The sequence below is a fragment of the Tauraco erythrolophus genome, chromosome 12 (assembly GCF_009769465.1).
Source record: "Tauraco erythrolophus isolate bTauEry1 chromosome 12, bTauEry1.pri, whole genome shotgun sequence".
In the NCBI taxonomy this organism is placed as follows: domain Eukaryota; kingdom Metazoa; phylum Chordata; class Aves; order Musophagiformes; family Musophagidae; genus Tauraco; species Tauraco erythrolophus.
Window position 1 is genome coordinate 15,338,128 of NC_141476.1, and position 26,896 is coordinate 15,365,023.

At 35.5% G+C, this 26,896-nt stretch overlaps 1 protein-coding gene across 3 annotated transcripts in view; it reads right to left on the reverse strand.

Moving 5' to 3' along the window:
- Positions 1-26,896, reverse strand: part of CACNA2D3 (calcium voltage-gated channel auxiliary subunit alpha2delta 3) — a 445,975-nt gene that overhangs the window by 118,992 nt on the left and 300,087 nt on the right. For 2 of the 3 annotated variants that reach the window (XM_086618881.1, XM_086618879.1), the window contains exons 14-16: positions 15,234-15,251; positions 2,202-2,273; positions 1,362-1,442 (exon numbers count right to left, since the gene is read on the reverse strand). In XM_086618881.1, the coding sequence (XP_086475007.1) occupies positions 1,362-1,442; positions 2,202-2,273; positions 15,234-15,251 (171 nt within the window). The remainder of the gene's footprint in view (positions 1-1,361; positions 1,443-2,201; positions 2,274-15,233; positions 15,252-26,896) is intronic. The other variant, XM_086618882.1, reaches the window with a different exon arrangement.

Genomic DNA, 26,896 nt, shown 5'->3' on the forward strand with positions numbered 1-26,896 from the left:
ACCTCCTACTGATTCTGTATTTCCGCATAGACGAAAGTGTAAGTTGCAGTTAACTAACCTTCGTACTTAGCATGCTGAGACTGTGCTCTGTTATTTATCCTGACCAGCAAGGCCTCTGTTCACTATGTTCTGACATCAGTACGGAGTTATCTGCTGCTTCTTCCCATAGTCTGCAAACTCTTTACAGTTGGGACAGCTTTTCTGTTCTGTGTTTGTATACCATCTAACCTAGTGGGATCCAGGTCCCAGGAAATTGCTCCAATACACCTTATGAACATTATTGCCAGTATTTTATGCATTGTTTGTATCAAATTCTTGTTTACATTAAACTTTCCAGTTATTGCATATCAATCTACAGAATCATTTGGTAATTGCTAATGTATTCAAATTAGAATTAAAATCGACAGTAGGGTTTTTTCCTCCTAACTAGAATTATCTACGAAAACTTATAGGAATATACAAAGGCACTCACAAGTCGGCTTATTCCTCCACGCTCTTAGAAGTCAGTAAATGAGAGCATGGCAGCCAATTAAGAGGAAAGTATGACATACAAATTTATGCTCAGTACAGGTACACATCAAAATGTGGCTATTTCAGTAGCTGGTAATGGCTGTCTGTGGTACTGTGTTATGTGCTCATTTGTCTTGCAAAAAGATTCCACTAGGAATTCACTGGAAAACATTCATTTAATTTTAATTTGTGAGTAAAACAGCACTATAGTAAAGCATTTCAGACATAGAGAAGGAGTGAAATACTAACATATTGCATCAAATATAAATGAAAAGTAATTATATCTTTGCATTTGCCTGAAGCCTACTTTTAATGAGTTACAAAAGTTTCACAATAGATTAAACAAATTTTGAAAAGTTTTAGCATAACTATTTTTTAAGATTTTTATATTAGAGTTGTCTCTGACTTTGGAAAGCTAAGTAGAGGGAAATAGCTAGCAAATACTGGATAGGAGAGAAGGAATCACTAGTCTGGTTAGGCAGGAACTGAAGCCATGTTAAGGATAGATTTTCGTACAGTTTCCATACAAAGTTATGCAAATTTTCAGCATGAATTTCTGATAATTTTAAGTAGTTGAATCATATCATTGATTTTATTGTGGTCAATACTTAATATTATCTTCTAGAGCACAGTGTGATCTGCAAAAATGTGAATATCAAGCAGTATATTAATTTTGGCATTAAAAACTGCACTTGATCTCAGGACCAATGACATTTAGCCATCAGAAAATACAGAGCTAGAATTCCTTTAAAAAATGGTGAAATAATGGAGCTACATCAGTATAAACAATATTAACATGCTAAGTAAATTATGTTATGTTATAGAAAGACATATTATCATTTGTGTGTTACCTTATATTTTGGAATAGTTTTTAAAAGCTCTTTAACTGGAACATCTGTGCCAACTACTCCCAGGAGAATCCCTTTAGATCTCTGAAAAGAACAATAGAAGATGCACATGGAACAACAACAATAATGAACATTCTCACCACTCACTTTACATTGCAGCTACTCTGCAGAATTGAAGAGATAACAGACAAAATAATTTAAAAAATTATGAAAGGAGTGGCTGGTAAAACTCATTTGATCAAATAATCATATAATCATTTAATCAATAACATTGCTCCTTTCTACCTTATCTGCAATTCCTACAGAAAAGGCATGCAAATTTTTTATACATGAGTCCTTCAACAGAAAACTTCCTCATTGAAAATAAATTTTGAATGAAAAACTACTGTTAAAAATATGTTACTCCTTTCTTTCCCAATTTCTCCTGCCATTTGATAAACAAAAGAGAAAGATTAAGCATTAAGGGGAAAGTACATGCAATTTTTTTAATAACCTGTTAAATTAGTAAAGAGAAGCAGATACATACATAATATACATGCGACTAATTAAATTCTGAGCCTACGAAATAGAAGCATACCAGTGCAAAGAAGAAAAGCATATAATTTTTTTGTAAAATTGTAGTATAGAATAAGAAAACCCTAAAGCCTAGAATCTGAGATTTTCTCTTAGACATAGCGTTTCATTATTTTTCTATGGTTTCTAGAGTATAGTTATTTGGGATTATTTGTCTACATTTTTATGCTAACAAAGGGATACTAACTGCAGAAAAAATAAGAAGAAAAATTTTTAGAGTAGGATAAAATCTTATTAGGTCACATGACAGAAATAGTCTTGAGTACTTACAGTCTCATTTTGCTTACTAAATACTGGCATGGCAACCGTTGTCATCAACACCAATCCCTGGTCATCAGCAAGCTATATTTGAAAAAGAAATATCATCTCTAAGAACTATGGAACAATTACAGACACGTGATTGCATTTTTCAATTACATTCTCTTCATTTTAGATGAGATAAGACAGTTTATCCAAATGACTCTTATGTAGTTAGACTTGCAGTCACTGCAGCCCAACCCAGTCCCAGCCCATCTCAACTGTACCAGCTCTGCCCACCCCACCATCTGCATTAGCAGGAAAGAAGCCTCATCTTCATTCCTATTGCTGTCTCCCATGAGAGATACGAAGGGGCTGAAATGTGGATTGTTGAAGCAGGATGTGCAGTAGCAAAGCAGCTGGAGCTCTGTTCTACATGTTTCTTAGTGTCAGCTCTGCCAGCATTGCCTCAGGCTGTTTTCTCCCAGCAAGGAACAAGAGGTCACAAGTTGCATGCTCTTTATTTCTGGTTTGGACTGAGATCTTGTCAGCTAACACAACGGCAGAAAAGATGATAGCCAGTTAGGATCCCAGGAGCATCTTTGCTCCATCCGGTTTCAGTTTGCTGGACAAAGAGGTGGCATGGAAGCATTAGCTGGTTCTGCACATCAAGTTTCAACATATTTCTTCAATTTAGGGAAAAAACAGATCTCCTGACCTTGGTTCCATTCAAGAGAAACATGTAGAATGCTTATCACTGGCGACAGGAGCGGGACATTGCTCAGACTATCTTCGCTTCACACCCTCTGGCCAGACTACATCTCTGCCATAAGGCAAAGGCCAAGTGATGGCCAAGACAAGCACTGCTCTGTGGGCCTGTAGAGCTTCACCATCTACACACAAAAGGTCACTCAAGCAGGAAGTTGAGAATTACTGTTAAACTCTTTCTGCCCCTGTAATTTGGGAAGATGTTTAAAGTTGAAGAGTCTTATCCAATATATAAAAGCATGACATATTTAGTCATAACCACAACTGGAGATTTTGTAGAACTCTCTTAAAGTCTGCTTTGTTGCACCTGTGTTTAGACAAATGAACAAGGCAATAGAGATGATCTTCCAGAGAAATTCTGTAGGTAACAGTCGTGCCGAATTGCAACTGTGATATTCTACTATTACCCTGACATCAGTATCACATTTTCTGTACGCAGGCAGTGTTTCCAATACATTGTTTTTGAGAAGTGCTGCAATTTTGATTTTTGTTAACAAAGCTTTCGTTATTAGTGAAGCAACAGCTATCAACTCCCCAGGTTTTCAGAACACAAGTCATATATTATGACCCAAATATTTTATGAGGCGTGTTTCACATTAACAAATAAACAAAATCCAGAACATTACATGTCTTGCAGCTCCCAGCCTGCTTCAGGAGGGTTTCAGTTTCCCAAACCAGGATGTTTCCTGAAGCATGGCACTATCTCATGGTGAGGAGGAATGTTTACAGACATCAGACAGAAACACAAATGGGGTTTAGGATGAAGAAGGTTTACATCTGATAAGGAATCAATAGGGACACGAGGTGGAACAAACTTATGATCATGTTTCCTTTTTCAAATTTATTTTCCATTTTAATAAGGAGAAGTATTTTCAGCCCTGATATAATCCTTGATCTATTAAGCAATAATAAGTTATGAAATAAAACAGCTAAAAAAAACAACAAAAAACCACAACTCTGCAATACACTGGAAGTTCAGATGTTGCACTTGAAAGTCAAACGTAGCTGAACTAGCAGAAGAATTTACTTTCCTTGGCCAGAGTAGTAAAGTCAAGCATGTAGACATGATTTGTATGGAGTGGAGCCTTCCATGGTATGACAGATAGTCCCAAACACGTGTACACCAGGAAGTGAAAAAGCATTCTTCTGATTATGGGGTGACATCTTAGAGCATTTAGAGATTTTATATGATTGCCCAGGGTTGTTCTTGTCTGACATTATGTATTTGTCAAGTATCAGTCCAGTATTATTTTAAAAGTCCACTCACTCTCAATAGATTACCAGAAACAATTTACTGGATAGCATACCAGCCAAGAGACTGTCAGTAAAGTTTTAGGGTGTTTGAAATACTTTAAATGGAGATAAAAACCAGCCTGGAGTTCCTGGGCAATTCTGAGAGAACTGGTCATTAACTCTCAAAACTAGCTATGGAAGCATGCAGAGAATGATTGCCCTGTAATTATGATATCTACAGGTACCACAAGGGTTGGCTGCTGCAATCATTTCTCTAGAAGTGCAATCTTATAGTCCAGCCTGTTTGGTTTTTTGTTTGTTCGGCAGATGAACAGGCTGTTGGCCACTTCCATAAGTCGAGTCAGCAATTAACTGGATGACAGATGACTCGTATTTGTGATGTTTCACCTGTGTCACCAACTCAAGCTGCAGTTTTTGCCTCAACAAATTTTTTCATAAAAATTTTTAGATTGTGAGAAATTATCTGCTGGGAAGGAGCACAGCTTTATTCCCTGGGCAATGATATTTTGGCAGAAATACTTTGAAATAGTAGAATGTTAGCCACTGGGTATTTCTGCTAGGACAATTAATGCTAGAGTCCATTAATAAATTGCAAAGGAATTCATGATCTGTCTGTCTGTCCTCACAGTCTGATGATCAAGTCTGACAATTTCTTACATATAGCAGAACTCTGTAATAGGTCATGCAAGTGTTTGAAAAAATTAGTGATTCTCAGAAGAAAAAGCAGTAATATGCTCTCTAATCACTGATAAAACTTCAGCTTTGTCACATTCAGACCAAACATGTATCATGGATGTCCTCAGGACTTGCTAGGATTATTTTTTTTTAATCATCAGGAAATACTTAATTAGAAGTGAATGCTTAATGAAAAATATTAAATATCACAAACTCAGAATAACAAAATCAATATATAATGATAAAGTCTCTGAATGACTGTACTAAATTTAAAATCTTAGGTTATTGTGTAATTAGTAATAAACTGTTTGGTTACTCAATTATTATTTGTTTTTCACCAAAAGAAAACGTAGAGAATCCTTATGATTCCCAAACTCATCAACTGGACGTTACAAAGTCATAGGCTCAGAAAAGAATAATGTAAAAAAGAACATAATGTAGTCAAACATTTCTTACAGGAAATATCTTGAAGAAGATTATTTAAAAAAAAAACACCACAAAAGGCATATTTCTAAGCAGGCAACAAATAACTTGGTTACACATAGAATCAGGGAGATTTTTTTAGTGTTATTGGCAAATGCAGAGAATGATACTTATCCTAATATAATGCAAGAACATCACCAGATGGATGGTTACTGGTTACACATAGTGAAGGGTTCTTGGGAATGACTGAAGCGTGAAGCACCAAAAATTTAAACTCAATTTTTAAATACACTGTATCTTTCCTAATTTTGTCCTTCCTGTCTCTTAGGAGTAACTAATATGAGTAACTAATACTAATAGTTACTGCCATTTTTACAAAGGTATGCTTTATATGGCATAGTAATTCCTCACAGTCTGATGATTCAAAATGGTTTAAAGCTACGTGTTAAACTTACTTGGTTCATCCTTACTAACCCCCACTGTTCTGGGAGTTGTCAGGGTCTATGGGAAACAAAGAGTAAGGTTTGACAAAAATATATTCTCACAATATTATGTTTGTCATGTATATGGTTTCTGCTGAAACAAAGTATTGCTGGGAGACCAACTGCGTTCACAAATAAGGATTAATTTGGACCAAAGTTCACTCAAGTGTTGAAACTTCATCTAAAGATATATGCAGAGCCACTAATAACTTTCAATTCCTTCAACACTCTGTTTTGAATTCTTCTGTTCTCAAAGAAAACCCTCTATACTAGTATACTATACTGTTTTGGTTTTTTTTTCCCAATGCTTAATAATGCCTCTTTACACATCAGTCTAACTATTAACAAATCGAGCTCCTTTCTGTTTCTTCAATCTTTATATCCCTGATAAGTGTCTAGCTTACTCTTCACCTGGGGCACCATGTCAGGTAACACACAGTCTCTCACTGACATTAAAGCCCTGTCTCTTACCTGTTTAGCAGCATATCAATTACCACATTTTTATTTCCTTCAAGTGGTTACATAACATCAAGAAAAAGCCAAGGAAACAAAAGCTGCTTCATCCCCAACTCTCTAGGAAATAAAAATTCCACTGGCAAGCTCCAACACTTGAGGCTACCAACAGATGTGAACTATGGAAAAGGTATGTGCTTTGAAGTGCCTTGTGAAACATTTTATTGCTCCGTATTTTCTGCTATAAAATTAAACAATATAAGCAGCAGCATTCAAATGCATCTAAACACTTCCCAGATTCAGTACAACATCCTGCAGGGTATAAGATGGAATCAAAGCAGAATTGGTGGAATAGTACAAAAATAGTCTCAAATCATGATTTTGTTGGATATTGCTGTCATTTCCTAGGGAAGAAATTTTTAAAGATGCTTCAGGAAGTTTAGTTTCCAAATCTCACTGACCTCTGCCAAGACTTGGGGATCTAATTTCTTTAGGTCTCTGAAAATTCTAGAGAGCTATTAATTGCTGTTGTCTTTTTTAGAACACTGGCAAAATAGAACTATAAAATAATCACTGAAGAACAGCTTAACACCTTTAGGCCAGTGATGGTATCTGAGCTCTAACTTAAAATTTTGTTCTACTTAAACATATCTGCATAGATAAGCTTGTTAAGGTCCCTTGCAATTTTTGAAGAAAGTACTTCCTGGCTTCAGAAGTGCATGTGAATTCTAATTTCTTCAAATTCTTAGGTTTGGATTACTGGAAACAGAAGAAAACTAACATAAATAAAAGATAAGAACGCAAGAGCAATGCTCAAGGCATTGTCAGATCCTTCAGTCAGCAAATTAAAATTAGCCAACTAAAAATGAAATGAGAAGATAAATACAAGGATCCAAACATTTTGGACAGAAAAATAAAAATGGAAAAACATGCAATAAATTACTCATGGCTTTTTTTAAAAAGGTATTACAGGTATCAAAACCACTTTCTTAGACAGTAATTTCTTTAAAAAAGCAAATAGGGCCAGGCTTTTATTATTTATTTATATTTTTACAATAAATATTTATTTGTATCTACATATACTTCCCTGTATTTATTTAGATCTGTATTTATAAAAGCACTAACCATCTTAAATGTTTGACATCAGAAATCCTCCACTCTTGCAGAGCAAGTAATTTTCCTGCTAAGCAATACAGAAGTCTGATTATATGCAGTATGGCAGTGCTTCCAGATTTTCCTTACTTTGGTAGATATTTATTCCCGCTTTTTCCAAAAGCCAAATTAGCATGTTTATGTGAGCCTCATGCATTTCAAAACAAAACCCTGAGTTTACCTTATCACAGGAATTCTGCAAAGACATTTTATTCCAGAAACTGAATATTGGAATGTTTTATTTTGCAAGCATGGAATGCAGTATGGGGAACTAGATTGCCCCATAGAACACAGTGGTCACTGCTTAGGGGGAAAAAAACCCCAAAACCTAAAGTTTAGTTCAGTTTCTGCTGCTCCAATGCAATTAAATTGTTCTCCAACTGGTTCATTTTGATTAAGGACTGCAGCTGATGAGTGCTGCAATCAGCATCTCCCTTAATGAATCAGGAAGGCACCTTCATGAGAGCAAACACAGAATCTCTATGCCAGTTCACATACAACGGCATCTTCCCTCATAAACACATCAGTGTGTGCTTCCTCTCTACACTCAGTTCCCTCAAACCTCAGCAGCCTTCGCTGCTCTACTAGTCAGACTCATCTATCGACCAGTATGGGTCTGCCTATTTCCTCAGACAGGACAGGTCCAGCAGGTGCTATCTGGGAATCCCCAGCAATGTATGAGACTTGAGTGGCATCTGCTGTCTACACCAGTGGTTTTCAATAAATTCAATCAATAAATTTCAGTAAATTCTCCACAGTAATGTGAAAGCAACGTGAAGGCTCATTACAGCCCTTCTGGAGGCAAAGGCACACTACGTACCCTAACCCTGAGCCCTGGCAAACCATGTACACGCAGGCAGAGTGCCTTTGCTGAGAGGTATTTCTTCATATTCAAGTTTCTCCTCTGAAAACCAGCAAAAGGACTCCTCCCTATGCTGAACGAGCATCTTTTTTTCAGTACTGCCAGTATACAATAAAGTTTTCTTACTGCAGCAGCTGTTGTTTCACCAGTCATTTAAAAAATTCTTCTGTTTTCTACCTTTCTGCTGAGCTGTTAATTTCTGATTTAGTTCTAAATTTGAATATATTACAAATTTAATCTTCTGCTAAGAATATAAACTCACAATAACATAATTCCCTCTAGGGTTTATTGATAAGCCAAAAGCAACAAAACAAACCCATTTAATCTCTTTCTGCACTTAGCTTCATTCAAGATCTTCATTAATTCCTTTTCTTTCCTTCTTGCCTTTAGCAGAAGGCATTCCTGTCTCTTTTATATCATAAGTGAAACTAGGAGAGCTCTTCTGTCAGGTGATTCTGGGAATATTTAATCAAAACTCTGCCACCACTTAAGCAGAACCATCATTACAAGAAAAACACAAGGCAACTTTAGCCTCAAAGAGCTATGAAACACCAGTGATTTGACAGTGCTTGACTGGATAATGAACCTACAAAAATATGAAATTGGTGCAATAAGAATTCACGGGAATTCAGTTCAATGAAATATTAAATGTGTGTGGATTCATGCATATAGGTATATATGCTTATGGGAGACTGCTGAACTGTACAGCCCCTCAGATGTTTCTTATTGCTTCAAGTCTGGAAAGATATCCTCACATAAACACAAGCAGTTTAACTTATTATTCCTATGGCTCTCTAAAACATGGAATTACAATGGTAGAATAAAAATACATGTATTTCAATGGTTGAGTTCAGTTCATTTGAAATCTGGATGAATTATGCTATGGGATATTCATTTTTCAACGCATTAATCTAATAGATTGCAAAAAAGTAAGTTCTTGTAGTTTCTCCAACTTGGACCAGTATGTTTTGACTGAGAATTTCTACGCTGCTATGGATGACATTGGCAAGAAACACTAAAACTAGACCCTTAAAGAAAAACATAGTGTTTTTAACTAGATCCCAGGATTTTATAAGTTATCATCTACAGGCTAAAATGATGAATGAAAGAGACAGCAATTAATGGTTTGCCCCAGAAAGTTGTTCTACTGAAGAGACCTAGTGGTAACAGTTTTAGGCAGGAATTTGTACAAGGGCCATGGACATTCCCAGGCTAAACGACTCTTAGAATAAAGAAACAGAACATACTTTCTGAGAAAGTCACAGATCCGCAATGCCTAGCAGTAATGGTTTTATAATTTGAGAAAAACTCCTTTTAGAAATACTGCTAGAATAGAACTGCTACAGTGTTCCCTTTAACTCCTTGCTGCACAAGGTTGCCCCCTCAGAACAACCCCAAATAAATCTCCAGAAACAACAGATAAACAAGCATCCACTTACTCCTCACATGAATCATATAAAGCAAAGAGTTTAGCTTCACACCTAGCGCTAACGTCCATCTCCCAGGACAAAGATTAAGGCAGGCTCCAGAAACACATACACAGGAAAGAACATCCCTTTCCTTAGGTGCTTCCATTATGGCAATAGGAATTTGAGAAGGATCCCTGAAACATTGTCCTTAGGAGTGTATAATCAAGAAGATTTACAGTAGGTTGTCCAGAATTTCTGACACAGAGTCAGGAGTGTCCATATCGATTATCGTTAGTATAAGGTTTTCCTGTCTACATATATTGTGCAATGATTATAGTGTAGCTGAGCTCTGCCAGCGATGGACCAGTGGATTTCTCCTGAGATGGAAGAACAAGTAAGAACAGTAACAAAGCCCATATCCTTTTCTAGATGCTATTCCTGATTTTTTTCAAAGATAATATGCGATATTGTTTCACTTTAGCTGGCTACAAAGTGGTATTTTTATATTTTGTTAAATATCCACATTCCCTGATTGTTACTGAAGCAAAATGAACAAAATACAAATTAATTTAAATAAAAGGCAAATTCGATGGGGCAATTCTACTTATCATTAATTTTTGAGCTATAATTAGTCATAGAAAGGAAACAAATTTTGAGATTTAAACCTCATGTTTTTTCAGAGTTCAGATTTTATGTCTTAAACAACCACAACTTGTGTCAGGATTTCTAGAATTTTTTTCCACCAACTTTTGCCACATCAAAAAGCTATTAATCCAAGAAAATATTAGATGTGAAACCTCAAATTATCTTTTTTTTTTTAATACAGATTTATTATGTTTATGATACGTGTCAGGAAATCCTAGCAGAACTGTTCAACTCAGCTCTGAAGTTAACTTCCATAGTGATAATTCTATCCAGTCTTCAGTTCGCAATTTAAACAATGCCTAGCAAAACAAAATAAGAATTTTTTTACACTAACTTTTTTGTTGCTTGACATATTCCTCATTCTTGCATTTCCATTGGACTGTAACTGTAATGCAGTGGCACAGAACAGGATATCTGTTGCAGCAAACAGTGTTAAGTAAAGTCAGATTCATCTCCCACCAATTCTGATTATTGGAAACTATCAAATAACCACAACAATGCCCAAATTTGCTCATAGACTAACTTCTAGCCCAACAACATTCCTTAGAATTCTAATGTCTCTGGATCTACAGTGTTCCTAGTTGATTTTTCTCCATCCCACAATAGGAGCTTCGATTTACACAAGATTTAATTAAATTGAAATGTCGAAAAGGTCCATAGGCCATTATATCTAGAGGACAGAGCTTAAAATTAGAGCTAACATTCTGAATCAAAAAATGAAGCAAGGTTAGGAGATATGGTGGGGCTAGCAGAGGCACTCGAGCCACTGTTTGAGGAGGGCTGTGCGGCTCTGGTGACATAGGAACCTTTGATCTGAAGATCTGGAAGGAAATAGGACTTGAGGGACTTAAGTGAGGAAACAGGTCAAAGTGAAGTTCTGCTGGCATGGCCTCAGACTCTTGTGAAAAAAACAATTGAAAAGTAGCGGAAAAACATTGCTATATTCCGAGAGACTGAAAGTGGGGTGAAACTGTGGGGCATGGGAACATTGCAAACTTTTCCTACAGTAGTACTGTAGGGATGTCATTGAAGTATGAGGTTCATGCTGAAGCTTTTGGGTTTTCTTCACTACCTTTTTATAACCCTGCTACCTTCCCAACTCTCTCTTTCTTCCTTTCCTCAATTCACACAGGCTTGCTTCATGAGGTCGTCTTCTCCTGTGACTATTGTGCTTCTATGTGCTGAGGAGAGTCATGAGGCAGGCTGGAAGCATCACAGAATTGGAATTTGACCATTTAATTGTGTTTTATATGGACTACTAGGATAAGGAATAGCTATTATTTTGGCTTAGATTCAAATTATGGCCTGAGACAATACAGAAACCTGTGTGAGCATATTAAGTTAGACATTTCTGTTACTGCACAGAAATGAAACACCAAAAAACCCTCGTATTGTAAAATAGTTACTTAGAACTTGCAAATTGCTGACTCAAAAATGTTATTAAAAGTCAGCTTGCTTGTTGAGATGCATGAGATAGAAATTTGGAAATTAAATTGTGATTAACATGTAAGTGACAATTTTAATGCAATTTTCTGAATGGATCACTCAGCTTTATATACATTATGAAACTGAAAGACCGTAGCCTCTCGTTAGCAGGAAACAGATCCAAAGGAATGCTAAATCAGGGTCAAAATGTTTACTTCATGATTATTTTGTACTTTGTTTGATTCAATTTAACTCCTATAATTTTATAAAAACGCTAGAATCACTAGTCATGCACTTCAGTGAAATAACAGCTTTGCAGATTTTCTATTTTCTACTCCCAGTGACAGTTAATTCAACACTTCAAAGTATAAGAAGGTAAATGATGCAGGGAATGATAAATGATGCTCCCAAATGGCTGAAAGATGATAGCATCAAGATAAAAGGAGGGCAAAGCACTACTTACAGAAGTTAAGGGATAACACAGAAAGAGAGAAGAAAGCTGTCAGGAACTTTTGGGCAACAAATATCAACAAAACATTTCTATATGGAGGAAATATGATTCTGTTCATGAGAGAATCACTAAAAAAAAAACTTCCCTAAATGTTCCTAAACACAATTACCTGCTTCTGATTTGTGTGCCTAATTTATTCGCTTCTACCTCTCCATACAAGCTAAGTAGAACAAAACATCACAGCAGGAGTAGGACAACCAATTTTGAATCCTGCTGTGTTTGCTCAAGAAAGCTAGTAAAGTTTTCCTACTAGGAAACAAAACACCTTTAGAGCTATTAAGGAAGAACAGCATTTGTTCATCAATGAATACAAAAGCTGCTTTGCAAAAGTGCTTCAAATATAAAGGTCATTTTGGAACCTAAACTGAAAAAGTCTGAAAATTGGTAAATTCGAGTTATTAGTTTGTTTTATTACTATTTTCACAGCCCTGTGAGACGGTTACCTAAAAACGTGCAGAAAAGTAACATAGAGGACATACAAAATTCATGTTAATTTCTTCCATTTGTCTGCATATTGGCTCTTTCTTTTACATGCATTAGCTCTTCCAAGATGTATTTTCTTCTGAAAGTTACATAACTGTATTAATTAGGCATCTCTGTCACCTGAAATTATGGTGGGTTTTTTGTTTGTTTGTTTTTGTGGTCTTTTCTATTTTAAGTATAGGATGTATCACAAAGACCTTTTCAAGACAAATATCATGGTGCAACAGACATCCACCTTAAACTCCTCATACTTCATTTCACCTGCACTCCAGCTCTGAAATTGCACCAATTTGATTTAGAGGAGGTAGCATAACAGTAACAGGTTTTAATTGTTACTTAACTGCCGTAGAGAGTTGAGAACCTGCAGGTCTTCAAAATCAATAGCTAATCAACATAGAACATTGACTAACACTGAGAGGACCATAGCCAAAGTGTTTCACATAAGAGACATAACTCATTTCATCAAGATGACCAAGTATTTATAACAGATATAAAATAGTAAAGGTAAACTTGGAACACCACATTTTTCTTTCAGATCACTCAAAGAATAGAGAGGTGTGACTGTTTGAAATGTTTATAGAGAAAACATTTGCAAGATGATATATAGATTCCAACAAAAATGCAGCACAAGTTCAGACAACATATGGCAAACACGTACACTGGTGATTAAGCCATTCATAAAGCTATGCATCAGCCCTGTGCTGCTTCCCCTCACCTTGCAGATAGTGAGATATTCTCTTGTTTTGTTCATAAGCTATCAGGCCATGCTTATGAAAAGGCTTATTTCTTACCTGAAGCTGTCAAGTCTTTGTGGATTACTTATACCTGTCCTCCCTTCCCATCCCATTCCCTCCTTTCTACCCCTTTCCTCTTTCTCTGCATGAAAGGAGCATACAGTCAACTAGACATTATGCATGCATACAAAAAAATATGTGGCTTCACTTCTGCATTAGCTTGCTCAAGGGTAAACACACTGAAATAGGCATTTTTGATCTTCCATGGAAACTGTGTGCTTTTTCACTAACTTCAAACTTGAGTAATTTGTACCAGAACATTATTTAGTAGCTCAGAATTGTGGACATCAGAACATACAATATAGCACCATGTGACACAATTTGATAAACAATCTGACTGGTTATATCTTTCTGCACCAGCCTATTATAACCTTACTCAGTCTTTTCTTTCTGCAAACTGTTAAGAGAAGTATTTGGCATAACCTTTTAGGCACGTAACTGAACATGAAAATGCCAAAGTTAGCCAGTCTAGCCAGTTTTTTAGTCCTTTTGCTTTTCCAGGAAGCTGTAAACAAAAGACTTATTTAAATCATCTATTTCCAGAAGTAAAGAAAAAATAAAAACCAAAAAAGCAACCATTTTTGTTATCATGTCACATTTGGTAGGCTCTGCAACTATCAAAAGACAAGAACAACCCATGGACATACAGACAAATAGCCTATTACCTGCAGATTTGAAATAGAATTTTTCTGAGCTCCACAAGCAAGGAAGTTTCAAATATACATAGTATAAAAATAAAAGCTTCCATGCTCCTATTTCTTGCTTTTTAAACTAAAAAGAGGATGAAATACATTAATTAACCATTTTAAAATTTTGAGTTCTGTGAATGCCCTCACATTCTGCAAAAGCTATTCATTGAAGGCCACTTAACCTATAGCTTTCATTAAAAGCTGAACTTTAATTATCCTCCAAGACTATTAAAAACAGTGACGTTTAACTGATTAATTGCTATGACATTTCTTATGAAAGGTGCTTTACCTAGCACAATAAGCATGACTCGGACAAGTGAGTATGGCTATTTCCCAGTATATTCCATTAATTTCTTCATTTTAATATTTTTCACTGCAAACCACAAAACAGCATCTAGATTTTCTGTTTTCTGGAAGCATTAATTAAATTTGCGAAATATACAAGGACGATGCAACAGGCATCAAGCAATTCTTTGAGTTTGCCACAATCATTGTGCTATCCTGATGTGCAGTGTTGACTCTGGTAACATACCATATCGATGCAGAAGTTATTTAAGGTCAAGAGCATACTATATGAAAACTGTATGCAACCAGTTAGAGAAGTCAAATGTTGGATGTGTTCAAAGGTGTGTTGGCAGATACAGTGGGGAGCAGTGAAAGGGTACCAGCTGTACCATGGATTCTACAGCCTCTACAACACAGACAAAATGATCTCGAGATTTCACATGGAGTAATCAGGTGATTTTTTTTTTAATCCTTACTAGTACATCAAATTGTTGATAAAATAGCCTCCCTGTTTTTTTAAAGTTGTAGGCTACTATATACTATCAAGTTAAAATAGCTCTTATGTTTGAAGAGCTGCTCACTGTAAGTACCTCAGCTGGTCTTGATGTCAGCCACTCTTCTTGCTGCTCAACTCCAGAGCCCTCATTACAGTGAACTATTTCACTGATCACTACTGTACCATACTCACACCACCATGGAAACATGAAGGACTGGTGACTACTTTGAATGACTAAGATTTGATTAAAATATTTTACCTTTTGAGCCTGAGGGAGCTGGAAAACAACAAAACAGAACAAGTAATTATACATTAAATTAATTTGAACAGCTGCTTTAGCTGTTGTATTCATAAAATCACAAAGATAATATAAAACAAAGTATAAAGGAAAAAATCTAGAGAAACTAAGTTTATATTGCCAAATGATTCAACTTATTGAGAACTTATTAACTCGGTTTATTATTTGACAGCTGCTCTGCTAGGTATCACAAAAGCACCATGCAATTTGTTAAATACCACAATACTAAGAGAGGGACTGTTTTCTCATCAGATATGGTATCACACTTAAACTGTGAAGTGGTTCCATCTTCCTGTACACAAATATAATTCAACATAAATATAGTTTTAGTTTTAAAACCAGCCATTCTTGGTTTGTAAACATCTAAACCTATGCTTATTATTAATGAAATTGATGTTAAGAGCAGTTTATCATGTGAAAGTAGAAGGTTCTATTCTCTGTGACACAGGAAAGAAAAACAAAATGGTAATAGAAAGTTACTGCTTATGTAAACATATTATCATATATGCATAATATACAATAATGTATGCATATAACAATATATTTCTGTACTGTAAACATAAGTATGATTATATGTATATATATGCAAACAAAAGGTAAGAGTTTATGTATATATGCATATTTATATCACACAGATGTTCTTAGACAAGATTAGCCATATCTGGTTTTATGCACAGTATTTAAGCAATAACTCACATAAAAAGGCATGGAGAGCAGGCAGTAGACTCCATTTCATATCAAAAATTTGTCAAGAGCTGAAAAATGGATTCTCTTTTCACTTTAGGAAGAAGAAAACCCATTGTAGGTAGTAGAGAGGAACTCAGAAATCAAAACTATTATAAGCACAATACAGTTTTTCCTTTTTCTGACTTGTTCTCTTTCATACTTGTAGAGAAATTCACCATACACAGCAATTTAGCCTTGTGCTAAATTCACCTTCTTAGAAAATTTTTCCAATACGATTGTTTCTTTATAGGCATCAGCTGAACACAGAAACAGGCAGGTGAATCAATACCAAATGTAAAAAGACCTTCAAGATCTCCACTGAGTTTCTGACTGACCTTTTGTCCTTGCTCTGAATTAAAACAGAAAAAAATTCCATACAGTACTCTGCTGAAAGCTAATGTTCACATTAGTATATGTCTCTAATTCACAAATACTGAAAGCAACCAGCCATGATTTCTGTTTTCAGAATTGCTGCAAGTAAAATTCCTTCATTCTAAAACTTGAATGATCCAATAGCAAAATACAAGCCATGATCACATTGAAGTATAACCTATATATGTTTCTTTAAAAGCCTGTTGTTTAAATAATTGATCATATAGAATTATATACAAGGGTTGCTGCAGAAATTGCAGATACCTGATGAACTGTAAATACAAGAGTTAAATCCTATATAACAGGTTAGAGCATTACTTAGAGCCGTTTAAAGATCTTCTGAATGTTTATCTACTTATTAGTCTTCAACTTGGTTAAGTACTTTGATAAGTCGAAGATTTTCTTTTTTCAATATTTTTTTCAATAGTTGCAATATGATTTTTTTAATTTCCTATTGTAACACCGAAACTGGCTTTCTCTATAACACTGTTTTTTTTTGTTGTTGTTTTGTTGAGGTTTTTTCTTTGTTTTTTTTTTAATGTCATCTTCTTGGTAAGTACATGTAAAAACTACAAGCATCCTTTCAGATCTGACAGATAAAGACAGGTGCAGTAAAGACTGATGTCCAAATTTCCACCTTTGGAATAAATACTAAAGAAATCTACGGTTTGCCCAAGCCCCACTACACATAGAAAATTCATATGTTTTCATAAAGAGATCATTTGTATGCCACATTCTACAAAACACACTTCAAGTACAGTCAAGGCATGTAAGGCAACATACGCAATGTTAGGTACAGAAGTATCATTGCTTCTACAGAAGTATATTGCAAGAAATACTTACTTCCAGAGACAATATTAAAACTAAATTAGAAAGATTGTAGTCCACATACAGTGGAGACAGGTTCAAGGAAGGAGGGGGGTTGGGGGGGGTGCAGGTAGGGGAGAACATTAAAAACCTAAACAAACACAAAAACAAACGCATGCACACACAGAGCGCTCTCTTGGGACTTGAAGTTGAATCCTTTCACAAATACTAGCACTCTGTGATGTCGTTTTGACTACTTGTTCTCAGAACTTGAGTTTACTTCTATTTGAGCACGTCCCTTCAGATACATATGCTTTGGACAAGTTTTGCCATGTGAGGGAATTACAGTCAGATGGAATGCAAATGAGGATTTCCTATCAATAATTACCACACAAACTAGATGCTACACACTTTTGTATATGAAATTATCCCTATTGCTTTTACTGAGGTTATTTGAAAGAACACATTAATAAGAGTTTACAAATCAGAGTTCCATATTATCTGTTGCTGAATTCAGTTCATCAATCCCATTTACAGCCTTTATAAAATCCAGAATATCTCAATGCTCTGAAATAGTATTAGTCAAAGCCTTGATTAAGAATAACAGTGTCAGCAGATGAGATTTACATTCCATTACACTTTTTCTTGGGCTAGCATTCTTGTCACTTTTCACCTAAGCTTCAAAATCCAGGTTCACAGTCTTTTCCTTAAAAAAAAATAATAAATCTGTCTTTGTTGCAGCCAGACAAATCTTCATTCTGTTGCTGATTTGAAACTTGGCTATTACAAGCCCCTATATGTCAGCAATTCAGTTTAATAATTGCTACAAATTCCTTTGAAATAAACTATGGACGTTTGTCTGACATTACTCCTTCTGGGAGGCCATAGGAAACAAATAATTTTCCTAACAATAATAGTAATAGTCCTCTGTTCTGACCCTTTATTGCATAGTCTAAAAACTGCCTGTCTCTGTGTAAAACCCAGCGGGTACCTCTGATTCCTGTGGTTTGCTTTACGCACTGCCAAGAGGCAGTTTCGCAGTAACTATGTGATCTTTCCCTGACCCTCAAAAAGCACTGCGGGTCTGTCTGTTCTACTTGCACCTATGGTAAACGATGCCATTTTGGTGTCTTTGTTCAGCTCCAACCACACCAAAGTACCTCCTGTTCCTGTTTGTTTTCCCTTAGTGTCTCTTGCTCGCTCTGGTGGTTTGTCTCTGAAGATGATACACGACAGGGCATACATCTGTTTTACATGCTCCTACTTTACCACCTGGGTAATACGTGTTTTGTTAAAATGACTGAGGCTGAGGTGCAGGGAGGAGCCCTGGCCATTTCCCATCTCCTGGTTGTTGCAGGTTGGGTTAGGTGGAGCCCTCCAAAGGGCTGGGAACTTTCCTCCACACATCTGCTTAGTAGGAAGAGGCTGTTGCAGTACTGCCAGGCAAGGCAGGGACTGGAGCCTGCAGACCTGTAAGCACCAGGGGAAACCTGGGAGGATTTTCTGATGTAGAAAAGCAGACTTAAGGATCGAGATGGAAATGTGTAAATTTTGCTGCAGCCTAAAATAACGGATAGATTGAAGAGAAAGATCAGAGCACAGGGCGTTCCTTGCAAGGATACAGTGAAGAAAAGGGATTTGTTTTCTAACTCTTCCTAATTGTACAAAAAATCCACCTGACTAAAGATGGAAGTAGCAGAACTGATTCATGAAATCAGACACTCCATGAACACTCTACACACCATGAACAAAATTTTGGCCTCATACATGTGTGTTTAAAGAGAGTGAGTTCTGTTTTCATTATTATAGCAATAAGGAAAAATCCGTTAGTTCAAAATAGAAGTCCATGGTTAACTCTGTATACATACAAACATACATTATGTATAAACATTACTATATTTAGATTTCCCTATAGAAATTATTGATATAATTTTCTCTTTTCTGTTGTATAGTAGATATTTACTTCCTAATCAAAAACTGTGCAAACATTCATGCATGGAATTGGAATATTTTTCTAAATACAGACAACTTCAAATAAACCTAATGGTTGTAAGATACACATCATGTAATTCTAAGTGACACAATTAACATTAAAATCTTCATATTATGTCTTTTTATCTCATGAAGAAAACACTGAAAATAACAGTTTCTAAAAATGACATCAACAGTATTACATTGCTACCAATGGCAGAATAATTAAAACAAAATGTTATGGCTATTTGATTGTTGGATTATTAAGTTTTATGTTTTGAGGTTGACCTTCTTCAAGTTATGGAGACAACTAGCTGTGTTGCACTTCAACTCATAATATCAAAAGGAAAATAAATTTCTAAAACTGAACATCATTACACATAACATGACATGCAACATACTTGTAGGATTCTTGTTCTCATCCATGTAAAATGATATCAGATTATATAGTTAGGCTTTCGCCTTATATACTCTTAATACTTTTAAGTATTTATTAGCATTTATACCACCTCTAGAAGAACAAATAGTGTCTTTTTAATTATTACTAATGCTAATTATTTCTAAATGAGATATGAGAACCCTTCCTAGAGAAATAGTTCTAGTAAGAGAAAAGTAACAGCACTGTAGTAAAACAAGAGCTGAAAAAAAAAATTATACATGTATTTCAAATTAAAAAAAAAAAACACAAAGGCAAGGTCTTTGTACTGCGAAGACTTGTTCTGAACAGGAGAGGGAGAGAGGGAAGCAGAAAAATAATCAACCTCAGAAAATAGGTGTATATATCCATGTTCATTCATTTATTCATCTATTCTCACAGAAATATCCTTTCACATTTGGAAAAAGGGCAAAATCTTTGACAGTCCTTCTAGAAATTAAAAATCATTTCTTAATCATAAATCCTCCTAAAAGCTAGACACGCATCCTCTTTCTCTCACGATAAAATCCATACTGGCCTCAAACCAAAACCAAAACCAAACAAGAGCCTTACCTAATATTTATTAGAGTCACTGAGAATCTTGCAATTAGTTCAGTGGGGTTTTGATCCTGCTGTGTATTAAATCTTACTTGCTCTATGTATCCATAGAATCTAAAGATAACCACTTTCTGAGGAAGGATGAAAGTGTATTTGACTTAATGAACGTGTAAAGCAAGCCAGAATTTCTTCTAAAACTTAGATTTACTAATTATGTTTGTGATTTTTAGCATGTTATTCTGATTGTTTTAAAATTGATTGTACCTCTAAAACAGATGTAGTTTTCTATAGTCTAATTTGTAATGATCCAACATGCTCCATCCAAAGAGAATGTCTGTAAGAACCTGTATAGCTGAATTACCCCAAACCACTCTTTTCTCCATCTTTTTTCACAGAGTATCATTTCTTCGGTGTGTCCAGAGCATTGCTCTGCCAGAAGAAGCGGAGGGTGTAACAAGACTCTCATTCCATTCCCTTACTCTTTGTCCCTCTCCCTTACTCTCATAATCAATCCATCCATCTTAGAGGTACAACTTAGAAATCTGAGAATCCTTCGTCCCTTGCTGCAGTTAGAATTCACAATCTAACAGGAGAGAAGCAATCTATCATGATGAAAGGTTTTTAGGATCTAGCTTTGAAAGTTTGTATTAAGCACAATTCATACCAGACATTCTGTTTAACCTTGTGGAACATGCATTTAATAAGGGAGAAGAATCTTTTGCTGACGTTTACTCTCTTACATGTAAACAGCATCATTTCAAGATCAGTACAGTTTGGACTGTGACCACAAAACATGCAATGGAGAAACAGATTGTAAATTACTTGATGTCTAGCAGTTTCCTGTAGAAATAAACATTTTCTTATTTGCAGAGGACACTATTTACAGGTATGAAGGCAAAACTGACCTATTAAAAGGTTTACACATCATTTTGTGTGAAGGATAAAAAGATTTGTATTCTGTATAGAACTTGCCCTGTCATCAGTGGACTGATGAGGTCTATTAACAATATTTAATTCAATATGATTTTGCTTTCCATTATCTTTATTTAAGCTTCTTTTTGTTGCAGTTGATTTTTTTACTTTATGATGAAAACAATGAACCTGTAACTGAAAAAGGAAAGCTTTGGCTAATACCAGGACAAAGCAAGGCACTTGCAAAACTACTGTGGAATGTTTAAAACATAAACACAGGGTAAAAAATAGGGAAAGTATGGACTGACTTCAAATGACTGAAGTTCAACATGCAAGAACAAGACCAGAAGAATCAAGCATAGGGAAAAAATCAGCGCTGAGAATCTCATCAGTAAGACTGTTACACCCAATAAAAGTTATCTGTCTGCTTTTAACTAGAGGACTAAATGGATCTTGTAAGAACATGAATCTGATGCAAAAGATTCTAGGAATGTCAAAGCAAAGAAAATTGGAGCTGGGTTTGGGGAAGGGGAGGTTGTAATTAACTGGACTTACTCTCTTTCCTACTTGCTTAGAAACAAGTCCTTCCAAAAATATTTAGAAATCAACCAGTTGATTCTAGAAATCTGATGCAAAGACTGGAACCAGTACAGGCCTCTAAGTGCTGGAGCCAATTATCTTTTAGAATTAAAATATTTAACATTTTTATAGAGGGAACAGTCTGCTTTGCTAGTTACCTAACAAATGCATTCACAATAATTACTGTATTTTATTCTTTTTTTCCTATTTATCACTTCTGAATGAGCAAAACTCTCATACAAATTTTGCATTTGCACAAAATACCTTGAAGGCTATGTCAGTAACCAATGGCCCAGAACCGCTCTGAATGAAACAGTATGCTGGGGGGCATAACGAGATAGATACCATACGCTCGTAAGATTGAGCTGACAAACAATAGGGGATGCATTTTGAAGGAAGAAAAAAGGCACGGAAGTGTTAGCACAATTTTATTTGCTAAGAAGAAGAAATCCACAGATATGATAATAGATCAAGGGCACTAGAAAGAGCAGAAAAGGCAGCTTATGCACAACTACTAAAGGAAAAGCTCCAAACAGCTTTTCAAAGGGAATCGCCTTTTCTCTTGTTTATCAATTTGCCTCTGAAAGGGCAAACCACGGATGGATCCATCTTAAGGCACATCTGTAAAAGTTCAGATGAAGAATAAAGAAAAAGAAGGAACAAACTGCATGCAAAAATACTGCATAAAAGCTACAGTTGGAAACCCAGGAAAGATGTGTAAAAGTACTGTTTTGCTTTGTGAGGGAAGGAGGCATACTCCCTAAACCCAGCAAATGAATCTCTATAAGAAAATGTGTCCAGGCTTTTTATAAATATTTGAGAATCAAACATCCAAAATGTATTCTGGAAAGAAGTTAACAATATACTAAAATACTCTGCTCTAGTAGCAAGGTGGCCATCATATGTCTCCAAATTAGGAACATGCATTTCAGGTTTGTATGCATAAGCAAAGTAACTGATTTTATTAGCTAACAGAGAGGTACAAGATCAGAGGGCTGGTTTAAGTCTCTAATTGTTACAAGCATTACTTAAAAAATATATGATAAAACAAAGAATTTAAAAAAAATGTTAGAAAGTGCTCCATCATTTATTATTGTGAAATCTCTTAGTTGGATAAACTCCTAACCTAACAATACGTTCTTTCTCTTTTCTATACTATTTTTACATAGGGTAGGTTGGTACCACAGATCTGGCTAGTACCGCTGCTTCTTGTTCATTAGGTCTGTTTTGAGGAACAAGTTCTGCCTTCATACCCTGATAATGACTGTGCAGCTAATGTATCTCACCGTTCTAGTTTTACACCGTTCTAGATTTTATAGCTACATTAACAAAAAAGCCATAGAGCATTTTCTGGACTCTTCGCACTGCAAGTTGAATTCCTTGGGCTCTATAAAGATTCACTCACTTAGTAGAAAGAGTTACATTTCTCTTAGGTTTTTTTTTTATTTTGGAAGAAGCTTTCTGTTGTTACTCTGCACAACTTGAAAGTTAAAGCTTCCAAAAAGCCAATTTGAGCTGATAGCCAGTAGCTAAGACACTGATTTATTGGAAGATCATTGAGAGCATTTCTAGATGATCTGAGTTAATTTCAACTCTGTAGTTTCTCATTATTTACTACAATGCTTGTGAAATCTAGTTCGAGGAATGGTTTTGGCCTTAGGCAGATTTCTTCATCACCTTCTGCTCTTTTCCCCTCGTTGCATTATTCAGCAGGCCAAGAAAATTTTACCCCACTTCACTCCTTCCCTATAAGAACTCACAAGAAAAGGTCTCAAAATTCTTTCAGCTATCTCAGAGCTAGAACTGTTTGCAGAAGTTAAGCTTATTAAAATTTCATGCACAGTAAAAATTTCGTGAACATAAAAAAAACCCAGATTATTGCAAAATTAGCTTTCACTGTATCTCCATTTAGTTAAACTGAACTGTAACACAAAAAGGACAAGGTGAAGGAGGGAAGAAAAATTAAACTTTTCTTTCCTATAAAGGAAACCTGCAGTTCACTGTAGCTCCTGAATTTTTGAGGCTTTAAGGCCTTAATCCAAGAAACAAAATGTTAGAATTGTTCCATCAGTCAACAGAAGTATAATCCAAACCCCTTAAACTGAGATTTAATACTATGAATCTGTCTTCTGTTTTACGTCAGTGTAACTCCAGGTACATAAATGGATACTACTGATTTACTGCAGAGTAAATTAAAGAAGAAGAATAATCAACAAATGTAACCCATATGGAATGCAACCACATAGCTGACTTGGGTAGTTTACTAGTTGTTTTTTTTTGACAGTTTTCTGGAATAAACCTAACAATATTGGACTGAGGCCTTTATTATTATACAGAGGTCATTGGCTGCAACAGAACAAAAAGACATTAGAAAGCTCTGTAAGTTATATCGTTCCTTGTATCAGCATACTGGTTCTAATGTGTATTCTCTTGTAGTATTTATGTGCCACTAAATGAACACTATTGTAAAAAAATAAATTAAAAAAAAATATCATGTTCTGTAAAATGGTCCTTAAATGTAAGGTAAAAGTCCTGTAAAAGTCCTTAAATGGAATGGCCCTGTAGGCTCCTTGTGTTAACCCTTAGTATAGAGTCCTTAGGGATTTTAATGGTTTACCTAAAACTAGGCAATGTAAACTAATATTTCGGGTGATCCCGTTTTCCTCCTAAAAAATCTGACTTCAGTGCAGGTGAAATGGTCTTATGAATTTCAGAGAAAAAGCTTCTGAGTGTTCTAAGCTTTCTCCTGCTGATACCGATGCTGCTGAAGATCATGCATTTACCAACTGGTTAGATCATCTTTCAACTAATCCTTAAGGGAAAGATCTGATCTGACAAAATACAGTGGTGCGGACAAAGGTCAAACACCTTTCTGTCAAGCAGCAAGAACATCAGTAGGAAACATCTTATTATTCCTTGCAGAATAAATTGTATGTCTGAATAATTTCTCCACAAATTACTAACTTCAAAGTAAGCATTAGTCATAATGACTGTGATAAACATTAACTTTAATGTGTATACTGTATTGTTTGCATGACTGAGTTGTATGCGAAATCTCCTGATGATACAAAAAGGACAATTATAAATAACGATCAACTTCAATATCTGCAGAACAGAAAAGAGATTATTTCCTTTTATTCTCCCTTCTTCTTTTTGCACTGAATTCTGCCACTGCAGCAAAGCTCGAATGGCACCACTAATTTAGTAAGTCTTTCTTACTGTTTCGGGTTTTTACTCCCACAGTGCAGATAAAGTATTTTTAATCTTCACTTCTCTCTTTATTCCAGGAAGTCAAAGAACGACATATATGAGATCAAAGAATGGGATTTAGTACATTATACTAAATTCTTTGCTTTCCTACATTATCATTTAACCTAAAAAAAAAAAACCCTGTTATGTGAAAACTAGATAAAAACAAAGAAAAAAGCTAATATATCTGACAAAATAGCTACAATTTCCTTATAATTAACCCAATTTCACTCAGAATAGAAGCAATAAGATCAAAGACAGACAGTTATCAGCTGTGAATGTCTTTAAATAGTTATTTATATATATAGACATATCCTCCTAAATGTTGGATTCACCATAGCACGTAGAAACAAATTCTCTCTCTAGTTAGTGACTTGTCACCTTTTGATTTTTATTTCTGTCACAACAAAACCAGAAAATTCCCTGTGAAACAAGCTGGAAATGAAAAGAATTTTCTGTCCCCTCACCTAAAGGCACTGTATGTCATTGGCAGACTGCAGCTGGAAACGGTCCCAAGCTGCTCTATCTCTAGTGTGCAGGTGTCTGCAAATGAGACCAATACCCTTTTGGCATGAATATTCCTGTTAATCAAATTGAACAGCAGAGCAATTCGCTGTAATTTGTATATAGTTACTGGTGGGAGAACGTCCAGCAGGTGAAACCTACAGACATTTGTAATTCTATAGATTCTTTTTCACATACATCCAATCGCTTTTCCTATAAGAAGAAACAGCAGTTTGGCGCAAAGCAATCACATCACAAGACACACCATGTTTACAGCAAAAGTAGCAAAGAAAAGCTTAACAATGCACAACAAATTCCTAACATAGTATCTTGCACTTGACAGCTCTCAAAACGAGCAAAACATGACCTTTTAACATTCAATCATTATTGAATTTTCTAATTTAGAAAATTTATTCACAGACCATGTTTTGTGAATATAACCGCTTTGAAGCACTGTTAGAGCTGCAAATACTGAATTGCCCAAATGCTTCCATGACATTAAGTTTCACCAAGCACAAGCAAGGACTCCATGATTCTTAAGACCCAGACAAAGAACACTTGCGTGGGAACCCTGTAGAAGCAGACACTACGATTTGAAAGACTTGAACGTGCATTTGTGTGTTTTCACATGCCACCCTTCATACCTGAGACAGATAATTGCTTATTGCATTGACCTGTACTGTCTCACTGTGTCCTTACACTGTCTGCCCTTTCTAAGCAACTACTGATTCTTACCTGTTATTTTGAATACAAATTATATGAGGAAGGTATCCTTATTTAATCCTGTCATCATACATCATCTACTGTAGTAGAACTTTGGTTTATTAAAATTCACAGGTGTTGATAATATCATCAGCAATGGTCAGTGACAAAACTGGAGTTGAAATCAGTCATGTGAAGAAGGGGAAAATCCACCTTAAAATGGACAGTATAACTTAATAAGGGTGACCCTAGAAAACTGTAAAAGACAGTGTGGATAGTCACAGAATTTTGTAGGAAAAGAAATGGAAACAGAAGAGCATTACCAAGAATTACATCATACGAGAATGTGGGAAACTGGGTTATTTTTTGAAAAAAATCATGATCAAATACAACAAAGCTTGTAAAAATGTAATTTAGTTTAAACATCAGAACGTGTAAACGAGGAGGAAGAATGTTAGACAGATGTCAAAGCACTTAAACATGGTAAAACTTCCCTGTTCTCATTTGAAACATCATTTAAAATCAAAAAAAAAGTAAATATCACTAAAATATTCTTTTAGGTATCAAATTCTGAGAATATTTCAAAAAGAGGTGAGTTTTTACTCTGTTTAAAGCAATGTTGCTGCAGGAACTACTCAGATTTGGAACCAGATATTTAATCTCTCTGTGCTCTAGTGATGAAAGATGAACAGAGACCGAGGTCAAACTGTAGTTATACTATCATATAAAATACTAGAGAAGAGAATCAATATATAGCTAAAAGCCAAGATGTAACACTGCTCTGGTTTCTCTTCTATGGGTTAACAGAATGCTTGTCTTATTTGCACCA